Source organism: Anabrus simplex, chromosome 7, assembly GCF_040414725.1.
Source record: "Anabrus simplex isolate iqAnaSimp1 chromosome 7, ASM4041472v1, whole genome shotgun sequence".
Taxonomy (NCBI): Eukaryota; Metazoa; Arthropoda; class Insecta; order Orthoptera; family Tettigoniidae; genus Anabrus; species Anabrus simplex.
The window spans coordinates 168743992-168757910 of NC_090271.1; the positions used below are offsets into that span (position 1 = coordinate 168743992).

A 13919-nucleotide genomic window follows, 5' to 3' on the forward strand; every position below is an offset into this window, starting at 1 on the left:
GAAAATTCAGAAGAAAATCACTGATTTTATACAATGAGTGATATGTAAATATTTTAATGTTAATGTACAGTATGCGCCTTTGCTTAACAGAGTTTATGCATTTTTATTTCGACATTTAACTTCCGAAAATATTTACCATGTGCCATCCGAAAAAACACGTCAACCGAAGTGGCTCCGCCCCCTCCATTTCGGATGAACGGGGTTCTGCTGTATAAAATTTAACTCCATTTTCACCCCATCCCCCCTCCCTCCCCAAAAGTGCGTGATTCTTTATTTTTAAAGGAGATTCCAAATACTAATTTTCACGTCTTTAACATCTTTATTTTTTGAGATTAAATATCTTCATACAAAGAATTCAACTAATTTTTCAATTCATTCACCCCACTTAAGTGGATTTTCCGAAGACAAAAGAACACGTGTTTCTTTACTTTGAAAGAAGATTCCAAATACAAATGTTCATGTCTGTAACATCTTCAGTTTTTGAGATATAAGTATCCTCATGAAAATAATTCAACTCCTTTTTTCACTCCACCCCCGCCAGTTAAGTTAGTTTCACCCCACCCAAAAAAATGCGTTTCTTTATTTTTAAAGGAGATCCAAATACCAGTTTTCACGTTTGTAACATCTTTAAATTTTTTGGTATAGGCCTATATATATAGTCTATTCATACAAATAATCCAACTAATTTTTCAATTTTTTCAATTCCCCCCCCTCCCCCCGTCACGGATTTTTCCGAAAACAAAGGAATACGCGTTTCCTTATTTTTAAAGGAGATTCCAAATACCAATTTGCACGTCTGCAACATGTCAAGTTTTTTTAGATATACTGTAGATATGCTAATTATAAAAATTCACCTCCTTTTCCAGTTCCCCTTAAGTGGATTTCATCATCATCATCATCTGTTTACCCTCCAGGTTCGGTTTTTCCCTCGGACTTAGCGAGGGATCCTACCTCTACCGCCCAGGGCAGTGTCCTGGAGCTTCAGACTCTTGGTCGGGGGATACAACTGGGGAGTATGACCAGTACCTCGCCCAGGCGGCCTCACCTGCTATGCTGAACAGGGGCCTTGTGGAGGGATGGGAAGATTGGAATGGATAGGCAAGGAAGAGGGAAGGAAGCGGCCGTGGCCTTAAGTTAGGTACCATCCCGGCATTCGCCCGGAGGAGAAGTGGGAAACCACGGAAAACCACTTCCAGGATGGCTGAGGTGGGAATCGAACCCACCTCTACTCAGTTGACCTCCCGAGGCTGAGTGGACCCCGTTCCAGCCCTCGTACCACTTTTCAAATTTCGTGGCAGAGCCGGGAATCGAACCCGGGCCTCCGGGGGTGGCAGCTAATCACGCTAACCACTACACCACAGAGGCGGACTTAAGTGGATTTTCCGAAAAAAATTATGTTTCTTTACTTTTACAGGGAATTCCAAATACCAGTTTTCATATCTTTTTTTTTTTTTTTTTTTTGCTAGTGGCGTTACGTCGCACCAACACAGATAGGTCTTATGGCGACGATGGGATAGGAAAGGCTGGGAGTTGGAAGGAAGCGGCTGTGGCCTTAATTAAAATACAGCCCCAGCATTTGCCTGGTGTGAAAATGGGAAACCACGGAAAACCACCTTTAGGGCTGCCGACAGTGGGTTTTGAACCCACTATCTCCCGGATGCAAGCTCACAGCTTTCAAATCTGTAATATGTTACCTGTCTGAGATAATTTGCAGATATAGTCATTTTAAAAATTCACCCCGTTTGTCACTCCTGTTCACCCCCTATTCATCGGATTATCCAAAAACACAAAAATGCGTGTTTCTTTATTTTCAAAGGAGATTCCAAATACCAATTTTCATGTCTGTAACACCTTCAGTTTTTGAGATAAAAGGTGTTTAACCCCTTTTCCCCCATTTTCAGCCCCTTTAATGGGATTTTCCGAAAAGAAAAAGCGCATGTTTATTTATTTTTAAAGGAGATTCCAAATACCAATTTTTACATCTGTATACTTTTAAGTTTTTGAGATATAGATATGCTCATTTTAATTCACCCCTCTTTTCACCCCTTTAGCGTCGGAATATCCAAAAATCCTCACTTAGTGAGCACCTACACCCTAATATAAATGTATCCCCAAAATTTCATTTCTTTATGTCCAGTAGTTTTGGCTCGGTGATGATGAATCAGTCAGTCAGTCAGTCAGTCAGGACATGTTATTTTATATAGGCTATAGACCCTATAGTCTAGATTAAGTCGAGATATTTTATGTGACTGATCCAGGTCAGAGGGACATAGTTAATAGCAAGACGGCCAAATCTAGGCCTGCTTATCGAGAAAACAAAGGACTTGGTTTTATTCACCTTGTTTTGTAGCCTATGCACCGGGCGAGTTAGCCGTGCGGTTAGGGGCGCGCAGCTGTGAACTTGCATCCGGGAGATAGTGGGTTCGAATCAGACTGTTGCAGCTCTGAAGATAGTTTCCCGTGATTTCCCCTTTTCACACCAGGCAAATGCTGGGGCTGTATCTTAATTAAAGCCACGGCCACTTCCTTCCCACTCCCAGACCTTTCCTATGTTATCGACGCCATAAGACCTATCTGTGTCGGTGCGACGTAAAGCAGATTGTTTGTTTTGTATGCATTGCCTACAAAACAACGATATCCAAGATTGCAATGCGAAGTAGGTTTTCTCCTTAGAAGTGTACCTAAACAGCTTCATCATCTGCGTACCGCTGAATTTCCACTCCCTAACGAGTAGGGAAATAATTCAAGTAGGTTATAAACCGTAGATGGTTGAACAGAGGGCTCCACCCTGTGGCAAGCCGGCTTTAAGCGGCTGAGGGGTGGATTTTTTTTTTTTTTCTGCTTGTTGTGTATGGCGCGTAAGTTGCAGGAATGTTGGAGACAGTGCAAACATTAAGTCCCCGAGCCAAAGGAATTAACCGTGTCTACGACTGAAATCCCATGATCCAACTGGAAATCAAACCCGAGGGCCCATGGACCCAAGACTAACCCTGACCACTCAGGTACGTGTGGAGCCGAACGTCGTCAAATGATAAGATGCAAGAGCCTAGTCGTGGTATACTTTACAGAGAAATTAAAATACCCTAATAAAGATAAATAAAAAGTAGGCTACTTGTTTTTTGGCAGATAGTGATAGACACCGATGGAGTTTTCAAAGGTAGAGGGAGGTAGGGGGATGTTGATTATCACCCCTTCCTAACCCTTTGGAGAAGATACCTCTATAAGAAAATGTTCCTCTGCCACTTTTCTCACACTCTGGTGTAGATGCTGATGCGATCTGTGTCGCACATTTAGCCTATGAACTTGGCATTCTCTGTTTTACGCCGGATGCCCTTCCTGACGCCAAATGTACGTAGATGGATGTATTCACTCTCCGTGTCTCTGTGGTGGTTGGTAGCGAGGTGTGATGTGTATTTATGAAGAGGGGTGTATAAAAAACAAACACGAACACGCACTCCCCGAGTCAGAGGAATTGGCCAAAATCTCCGAACCGACCACAGAACGAACCCAGTATCCTCCAAACCGAAGGTTACGGTCCAAAACTGGACATATAGCATAGGGAAATAATTGATAGCCTATATATTATAGACGAAGATAATAGTGATTTTTGCTGAAGTAGATCATCATCATCATCATCTGTTTACCCTCCAGGCTCGGCTTCTCCCTCGGACCCAGCGAGGGATCCCACCTCCACCGCCTCAAGGGCAGTGTCCTGGAGCTTCAGACTCTCGGTCGGGGGATACAACTGGGGAGCATGACCAGCACCTCGCCCAGGTGGCCTCACCTGCTATGCTGAACAGGGGCCTTGTGGAGGGATGGGAAGATTGGAAGGGATAGGCAAGGAAGAGGGAAGGAAGTGGCCGTGGCCTTAAGTTAGGTACCATCCCGGCATTCGCCTGGAGGAGAAGTGGGAAACCACGGAAAACCACTTCCAGGATGGCTGAGGTGGGAATCGAACCCACCTCTACTCAGTTGACCTCCCGAGGCTGAGTGGACCCCGTTCCAGCCCTCGTACCACTTTTCAAATTTCGTGGCAGAGCCGGGAATCGAACCCGGGCCTCCGGGGGTGGCAGCTAATCACGCTAACCACTACACCACAGAGGCGGACTGAAGTAGATCAACAAATGCTATTTTTCAACTGGTAGCAAAATCTCCAGTGACTATAAATATTGCCTTGTTTGTGCTTGATCTCTGCTCCTGATAAGGTAAGTAACAGCAACTAGCACCAATTTTCTTGTCAAGGGAAGAAGAAACTGTTCATTCGTTCGAATACTTCTACTTTGATTACGATTTTCTTTTTGGCACGTAAACAAACTCGAGCTTTTCATAAACAAACCAAGAAGTTAATTTCATAATGGAGGTACAGATTACCACAACCTTATTATTATATCCTCGATATACCCCTCCGTAGCGTAGCGGTTAGTGTTATTAGCTGCTGTCCTCGGAGGCCCGGGCTCGATTCCCGGTACTGCCAAAAATTTAAGATTGGCAGGAGACACGAGTTTGCTTTGCTTTCCTTCTTGATTATGTTAATGATGATAAAGCATTTCTTAGTTTTATTTCTCTCATTGTAACGGCATCCTGCAAACTCAACGAGCTGGGTACGTATTTATTAGCAGTTGTCATTTTCGAAGAGGGGGCTCCATAGTTTTTCGTAGAGTTTTGAACAACATACTATAAGTTTTTGATTCCCAAGGCAGTTTAAGATGTCTTATTCTATTGACGGGTGGAAGGTGAGTAGCTGGAAGTATAAACGAGGCATGGATTCACTGATGATATCTATCCCTGTTAAATTGTGGTAAGATATAGGCCATTCCTTTGCCTGGAGGTTCTTTCCAGTCCTCGAAAATCTCATTCTTTCTCTGTGTTTTCGAAAAATTATTTCATAGAATATGTTTTCTGCAGGGCTAAGTGGCTCAAACTGTGGAAGAGCCGGCCTTCTGAGCCCAAGTTGGCGGGTTCGATCCTGGTTCAGTTCGACTGTATTGAAGATGCTTAAAATACGTCAGCCTTGTGTCAGTAGACTTGCTGGCACATACAAGAATTTCTGTGGGACAAACTTCCCGCACCTCGGAGTCTCCGAAAACTGTAAAAGTTATTAGTGGAACGTTAAATCAATAACATTGCTGCTATTATTATTATTGGTCCAACACATTGGGTGAATGGTCAGCGTTGAGGCCTTCGGTTCAGAGGGTCCCGGGTTCGATTCCCGACCAGGTTGGGGATTTTAATCGCGTCTGATTAATTCATCTGGCTCGGGGACTGGGTGTTTGTGTTTGTCCCAACACTTTCCTCTTCATATTCAGACAACACACTACACTACCAATCACCACAGAAACACACAATAGTAATTACATCCCTTCATATAGGGTTGGCGTCAAGAAGGGCCAACATGGCCAAATCCACATGTGCGACACAGTTCGAACCCGCGACCCCACAGATGTGGGAAAAGTGGAGGAAGATTATTATTATTATTATTATTATTATTATTATTAGTCTATTATTGAAAAATGAAAACCTACAACCTGTTTTCTAGTCAATGACCGGGTCAGGGATGTAGGCCCTAATGAATGAAGCAGATATAGGCTATTAGTACGATGGGGTCGCCACTCCCAAAGTGATTTATTAATGAGTGATAAATGCTATGAAATGAGAATGGAGAGTGTTGCTGGAATGTAAGATGATAGGGAAAACAGGAGTAGGCCTACCCGGAGAAAAACCTGTCCCGCCTCTGCTTTGTCCAGCACAAATCTCACATGGAGTGACCGAGATTTGAACCACGGTATCCAGCGGTGAGAGGCCGACGCGCTGCCGTCTGAGCCACGGAGGCTACATTATTATTATTATTATTATTATTATTATTATTATTATTATTATTATTATTGTTAGACTGTGTACAATTTAGCTTCATCAGTTGATGGTCCATTGTGATAGGCCTACTAATTATCTGCGTCTGACGAGAAGTTGCGGCAGCTTGTAGGGACGGCACGAGTAACATGCTATACTCTTAGCTACAAACATCAGCCGTGACAGACCATGCGAGCTCCTGCATATTCCTTATTAAACTGTCCATTACGCAGTATTTATCAATTGTAGTAAATGCGTAGGCCTAACCAAAGTGCAATTGCACTAGCACTTCCAAACTTCACGACACACCACGTAAATTAGCAAGAGCCACTGAGGACGGAACAGATGTTTATTGTCAGGCCTTGAGACTTGAGAGAGGAGCATGCGCGGCAGCCACGCTTACCCCTCGCACTCTTACCCCGCATCCACGCGACTTCTCGTCAGACGACTAAAGTAGAACCGAGCGAGTGGCTGCGTTGTTTGGGTCACGTAGCTGGCAACTTGCATTCGGGAGATTGAGGGTTCGAACCCCTGAAGATGGTTTTCCGCGGTTTCCCATTTTCACACCAGGCAAATGCTGTGGCTGTAGGTACCTTAATTAAGGCTTCGGTCTCTTCCTTCCCGCTCCTAGCCCTTCCGTACCCCATTGTCGCCATATGACCTGTGTCGGTGCGACGTAACAAAAAAAACTCTGATAGAATATTTAGTGGGTTGTTCTTTTAGTTAACTATGAACCTTACTCGCTACTCTTTCATTTTGTGAACATTACAGAAACCATTTACATGCTAATCTTGAAAACTAAGGACGGTCGGTGAATGCATGATCCATGGTCCAACAGCTCTGCACTCCGACCGACCAACCGAGCAAAGGAGGGGTGGCTATGGCTCTACCGTGGCTCTACGCCTTTGCATTCGGGAGACGGGAAAGTGCTGGATCTCACGGCTGGCCCCAACCGTCGGCTGTCCTGAGAATGGTTTTCCGTGGTTTTACATTCTCCCGTACTAAGACGAATGCCGGGACAGTTCCTAGTATAGGCCACGGCCGCCAGCCCCCTCACCTTCTCCGTGCATCTCCTTCACCGTAACAAATCTCCCGGCCTGAGAGACGACGTCACCTCTAAGAGGCTCGCCTCCCCCTTCAGGGGAGGAATGAAAATGTTTCAGTAGTAGTACACTAAGGGCAGATTTTATTCCTCGACTTTATACACTGCTCAATAGATTCTATACGGCACTTCGGGATTCGAAGCTTTTAAGCCCATCGTTCATGAACACGAAAGCATAATATTTTAAGTCTAGCCCCTTGGCTGAATGATCTGCAGAGAAGCTTTCGGTTCGTCGGGCTCCGGGTTCGAGTGTCCGCTAGGTCTGATATAGGCCTATAGGGTCTATACAGAGAGAGAGAGAGAGAGAGAGAGAGAGAGAGAGCAGTTCCCGTAGAATTAGATATGAACACTGTTGGTAGGCACATTGACAGTGAAGAGTTAAATAATAACTTGCTCCTCATCACCATCTCTATCAAATTTCACCTCTCTCTTCAGCCACAGGCATCACTTAGCGTGTCCAGTGCTGTAGCCAGGAACAGTAGGGCCTACTTGTTCCGAAATCTGCTATTTCTAACAAATTAAGGAGTGTGTTCTCCTAAGCGTCCCAAATAATCTTAAAATATTTGCATTACGAAAGAACAGCCAATTATCCGCACTTAATACCGTATCAGAAACTTCTACTAAATTTCAAAATAGTCTAGAAACACGAAAAGTAAAAAGAGGTGATATGAAATTCCTTTTCAAAATTACAAACAATCAACTGATGATTCAGAATTCCTTTCTCTCTTAAATTTGCATGTACCGCGCATTAATTCAAGGAACATCATGTTTGCAAACAAAATAAGTTGGACTTTGGCCCACAAAAATTCACCGCTGGACCGACTATGAAATATCTTCGACAGTGCTATTCGCAGAAATAGTGCCTTAGGATTTCAGCACGCCTTTGGTCAATATTTTTGCCGGAATTCCTTACCACTATCCAGAGAGAGATAATGCGTTTGAATTTTGTAAGATTGTAAATTACGATGTTATACCAGTAGTCTACTTCAGTTCGCTTAGCGTAGTATCCGCGCTTGTTAACGCTCTACGGCTACCTATGTAGCTTGGCTCCGCTTTCGGGAGATGCGTGGGTTCGAGCCACTCCGTCGGCTATCCCGAGAATGGTTTTCTGTGGTTTCCCATTTTCACTTGCAGGCAAAGGCCGCAACAGTTCCTATTCATAGGCCACTGCCGATTCCTACCAATTCCATACCCAATTTCATTCACCCTTATTCATTTCATCTTCATAAGCTCCTCAGCTGAAGTTGGCGGGAAGCGAAAGACATCCGACCGTAAAAAGCATGCCATAGAGTGTAAATTCATCTCACCTCATCCCCGATCCCGCATCAAGAAACGAGACTAAGTGGAGGACTTCAACTTTCTTAGCCTAGCTTTCATTAGAATTAGGCCCTATATTATTTTGATTCCACTGTTTAGCTCTAATAAATATAATTATCTAGATTTTCATTTAGTATTTTCATTTCCAGGCCTACAGATAAAAATAAATCTTATGCCATTGTAATGGGATGTAAAATCCTGCAGTATAAATAAATAGTCTAAATGCATTTCCCTTGACTTGCTTCACATTTCCTTTCATTGCCCCCCACCCTCACCTAACAAAGTTACAAAGCTTATCTTGCAGAGAGATACTGTATAATATAACGATTGTCGGACTTACACCAATGTAGGCTACTAATTGACTTTCACTCTAATTCAGCCAACTGTACCACACTAGACGTACGAGCCTTCCGGCCTGTATGCTCGAAATTATCCTTTAACATGCAATTATCTGGAAAATTGTCAAGAGTTAAAAAGAAAATCGCATGGGCCTTTTTGTAGGAAATGTCATTCTAAATCCTATATGCATGTCCTTTATGACTAACAGTTTAGCAGTTATTTGGGTTTTTTATCAGATAGACTAAGCTATAACATGGGACAAAAGATGCATACTTTTCCCTCGAAAACTGCCGAAGTTAGAAAGAACGTGCATATGAACACATTTTTTTGAAAATTTAATTCTAAATCCTACGTGCATGCTTCTTTTCTGATACGACTAACAGTTCAGGTTGCGTATTTACTATTAAAGGTCCCGGATGGATAATTGTTCCGACTTGCTGTAGCCTACCTTTTAAAAAACTAGGCTACCTGTTCCCCTATAAGCTAGAATAATTATGTACAGCTTATAATATGTAATAAACAAGCTTTTTAATGGTGAAATAACGTGTGTAATAGGTTGAGTGGCTCCGTGTAGGAAACACACAAATTGTCTCTCTTTTAAAATATTAATAGGCCTAGAGATCCCCGCGGTGTAGGGGGTAACGCGGCCGCCTGTCACCCGGCGGCCCCAGGTTCGATTCCCGGCTGGGTCAGGGTTTTTTAATTGTAACGTTCCTTTCCTCATATTCAACACACTACACTTCCTCCATTCCCATTACACGCAGGTTCATATCACATTGTGCAAGTAGAGGCAAAAGATATCTATAGGTCGATGCCCTGAACAAATAGCATTTTAAAAAAACCTCTAGGCCTACATCACCGAGCGGAGTGCGCTACGGCTATGGAGCCAAGCTCTGCATCTGGAAGAAGAGTGGGGTTCGAACTCCACCGTCCGTTGTCCTGAGAATGGTTTTCTATATTTTCCCATTTTTTTTTTCATTTCCAGGCAAATGCCGGGACAGTTCCTATTCACAGCCGATTCCTCCCGCCTCCTTACCCAATTTCCTTCACCATCATTTCATCTTCATTAGATCCTCTATTGAGGTTGGTGTCAGGAAGGGCATCCGGTCGTAAAACGTCATATAATTTTTATCTCACCTCATCCCCCGAACCATTATCAGGAAACGGGACTATGGGGTAGACAGACAGACAGACAGACAGACAGACAGACAGACAGACAGACAGACAGACAGACAGATCCTATATCGTCTATTCCCCACAAAACATCGTCTAGAAATCGGCTTTGTGTGGCAGCACTTTTCACTCGCTTTTGCTCAGATTTAAAAAAAAAATCATTTTTTTCTAAAGGACACAAGACAAACCGCTGTAGGAATAAATCATCTCTACTGATAACATAGGCTTCACTTTCATCGCCAAGCATCCTATAACGCAAGCAATTTAACTAGGATACAAAGTTATCCCATTTCTCGCGTGCTTGTTTAAAAACTTCCAAGGTAGGCCTATATTTGCCTGTGGATTATGAGACAACAGATAAGACAATAATAATCGTAACAATAATAAGAATAGACACATGAAATCCGAGGAACAGCTGTATGTTTCCGCTCGCTGGCACGGAAGGAGTACTTGTAATATGAGTAAGATAAATCCAGGTATAAATTAATTCCGTCATTTCCACCCTTTGGGTCATATGTTGTTTTAATCTGCTTAAGTTAATTATGTAGTATTCCTTGTCTAGAAAGGTTGTGCACAGCTGTGTGCAAACGTCAGCAAATGTTTACACGGGACAAAACGCTTCCCAATTGTCACGGATCATAAGGTTGGAACAATATATCCGTGTAACCTACATGGATTTTAGCTAGTCAGAGACGCAAGTAATATGCATCATTCTTGGCTAGAGAAACGAACCAACTTTTTTTCAGTAGTAGCCTAAATAATAATGTTATTTGTTTTACGTCCCACTAACTACTCTTTTACGGTTTTCGGAGACGCCGAAGTGCCAGAATTTTGTCCCATGGGAGTTCTTTTACGTGCCAGTAAATCTACCGACACGAGGCTGACGTATCTGAGCACCTTCAAATACCACCGGACTGAGCCAGGATCGAACCTGCCAAGTTGGAGTCAGAAGGCCAGCGCCTCAACCGTCTGAGCCACTCAGCCCGGCTTTTTCAGTAGTTTTAAAGTGGTAATGGAGTGGTAGGAGACAAGCTTAAGAAATGTAGGCCTACGTAGAGTATTGCAAAAATAGACACAACACTTTTAACCACACCAATATGTCAGTCCTACTTCTGGGGATGTTGGAAAGGAATTTGTTGCATGTTAAATGTTGCCAAATCACTAAAATATTTTCTGCCTGTTCCTCAAATTACTATGAACTTTGGAAGGATTTTTGTTCAAATTACATGGACTATGGGATAAATGGGTCGTATTAAATATTTCCCAAATTGCCTCAAATTATGTGCAATTTATACATTAGTTCTTCGTGCTACGTATTCGACACAAGTTCTAATTGATTAACCAAATCACAAAGCATGCGCAAAGTTGAGAAGTGAATTTATGGAATTTGGGATTCAAAGAATTCTTTTGTTTGCAAGAGGAATAATTTTGCACTAAATTTACCAATAACTTTAACTGATTCGCACTTGCAGGTGAGCTGTCATTCCATTCCTCTGTTAGGTTGGCAGCTGCACCGCTTCAAATATCTCGTGTCGAGGCCCGTCACTGACAGCTGTTGTCCTGGGAATTCTCCAGATGAATGACACAACAGTGCATTAATAACATCATTTTGTGCGGCTCTGGTCTTAATCCTAGGCCAAATCAGTTCAAATACAAACTATCGCACGTACAAAGGCTAAGGTATTCAGACAGTTTTTACTTTCACAACCATGCCCCGAGTTCGTAAATTGAAGGAGCAACAGTTTTCTGACACTAAAAAAATTAGGAACGTTTATAATAACTCACCGAGGACTGGCAGAAAATTCTCTGCTGTAGACGTCACGTATCGTGAACGTTTTAGTAGAATTAACCTTCTTCCCATCTTCATTTCGGGTGTAGTGAGCCTTGTTATAGATACAGTTAAATCACACCGGCTCCTGTTTAACTCCGCAACTTCTTACCCGCCATGCTGATCGGACGTGCTTTCATTCTCTTCCGCCAGGTCGGCAGCACTGTTAGAAAACCATAGTGAAACAAGAACAAAACCTAGATAGGGGGAGTGGATTTTCTCACAAAAGCAAAGAAGTGATTGAGCGTTTGTGACACATCGTAATTTGTAGGTAGTTGTATGCGCTCGCGCATATAAACACGACTAACCACCTAGCCGTTGTTTGAAGAGAACTTAATTTCGCGAAACACGAGTTATCTTTTTATATACTTCGTAAAGAAAGGATTACAATGTTTGAAGTAAGGTAAAATATCTAAAATGCTAGTTTCGGATGACACAATGAATTAATTTAAATTTACTTTATGCATCAAAGTACAGTAAATGGGGAAAATGATTGGAAAGCGAACTTAAAATCCCACCGAATATTGAAGTAGTTTTGCCCCGATGGGAGTGGTGTAAAAGACACTTGTTAAATCCGTTTCGACCAATGGCAGCCTACCATTAAGAACTCATCACACCCAGCTGTCTTCCTAATGACCCAATCAGAGCTCGTAAGAGGAAAGTACATAGTTTCATGCCCCTCCCCTCTCCCCACCTTAGCTCGTCGAGGCCACCCCTCCTACTCGCCAACAGGCTGGGCGAGAACTGGGCGCAAAGCGGCAGCAGAACGTTTAGTGTACGGGTCTTAAAACATTGGTGTGAAGTAATGAGAGAGAAATAAACAAACAGAAGTAAGCAAGTAGTGCGTGCGAGTGTGTGTAACCATGGGAACATACTTGGAGGTGCAATATGCGTGCTACAGCGAGTGAACTACCTTGGTGAAGTGAAACTAACGATTATAAAAACGGTTTGTGTGTGTTTCCGTACAAAAATGGTGTGAATGTTCAAACTTAATGAGTTTGTTTAACTGAATTATTGATAAAAGGACCATGATGCCGCTTGCTCCTACGCCAATAGTTGCCGTGCCGTCGAAACCGAAAATTGGATTCTCTATAGATTCTATTGTTGGAGGAGGGACAACAATTAATCCCCCATCGAGTCCAACTTCTAGCACAGGGGGGTCCCCAGCAGCTACCCACTATGTGGAGAACAACCGAACCACCTCTCATTCTCCGGGAGCTTCTTCCGGTAGTCCGGAACCGTACGAGGCCCGACCTAGTAGTCCGTCACCCAGCCCTGGACCCGGAGCGGTACCCACTCTGGTGCGGCCGTCAGCGCTTCCGCCCGCCGGCTACTTGCCTGAACCGCTGCACCATCCTGGACACCATCACCCGCACCATCACCATCAGCTGGCCCTGGCTGCCGCGGCGGCGGCCCAACACTTCCAGGCAGCAGGGCTTGCCGCGGCTCTAGCGCAACATCAACAACAGCAACATTTTCCCCCGCCCCCAGGACCTCATCATCCGCAGCCCCACCCCCCGAGGGACACCTACCCGCTCTATCCATGGCTTTTGTCCCGGCACGGCAGGATATTTCCTCATCGTTTTCCTGCAGGTAAGACAGTGGAAAAACGTTTCTTAAAGCCTTAACATTGCAAAGGAAATTTGCAATTACCGGCTGGTAAAGCTGTAATAATAATCTAAGCCATGGCATGACAAGTATTCTATTAACAGTCCACAATTTGCTCACGTGTTCAGAAAGCATGGAGTTACATAAACAAGCGTGACATTTTACAATAAATAAATAAATATGAAAAGGTTTCGCTAGTTTCCAACAATATGCTTGTTATTGTTCATTTAGACAAATGACAAGAAAATGTCTTCATCAAGTCACTTACATTATGCATACATTGGTATCATCACATCCATACGGGTGCTCTTAAGAGGGTAGGATAATTAACAATCGAACAATTAGCAGGCGACTGGCCATTGTGTAAACGTAAATTACATTAAGTTAAACAAGGTCTGAGTCTTTGTCCTAACCATCTAACATATAATACGAGTTAGAAGGCTAGGAAGGCAGAAACAGTAAATCATAATTATGCTGGGTAGTCTGACTAACAATAAAAGGTCTGAAATACCTGGTGAGCCGAACATAACACCTACTGTATTTACTATGTTGCCGAAAATGGCACTGAAGTCCTTTATTTGAAGCAAGTAGACCTCTTTGGTTCAGAAAATAACTACAGATGTATTACAATATTCTAGTTGTTGAATAAATTAATAGTTTTAAATGAATATGAAGTAATAGGCTACGTTAAGTGGGAGGGAGATT

At 43.1% G+C, this 13919-nt stretch overlaps 1 protein-coding gene across 1 annotated transcript in view; it reads left to right on the plus strand.

Annotated features, from left to right (window-relative positions):
* The first annotated feature begins 12418 nt into the window (after window positions 1-12418).
* Window positions 12419-13919, plus strand: part of LOC136877009 (homeobox protein EMX1) — a 186371-nt gene continuing 184870 nt past the window's right edge. Inside the window, exon 1 of the mRNA XM_067150799.2 lies at window positions 12419-13199. Coding sequence (XP_067006900.1) covers window positions 12635-13199 — 565 coding nt within the window. The 5' untranslated portion in view covers window positions 12419-12634. The remainder of the gene's footprint in view (window positions 13200-13919) is intronic.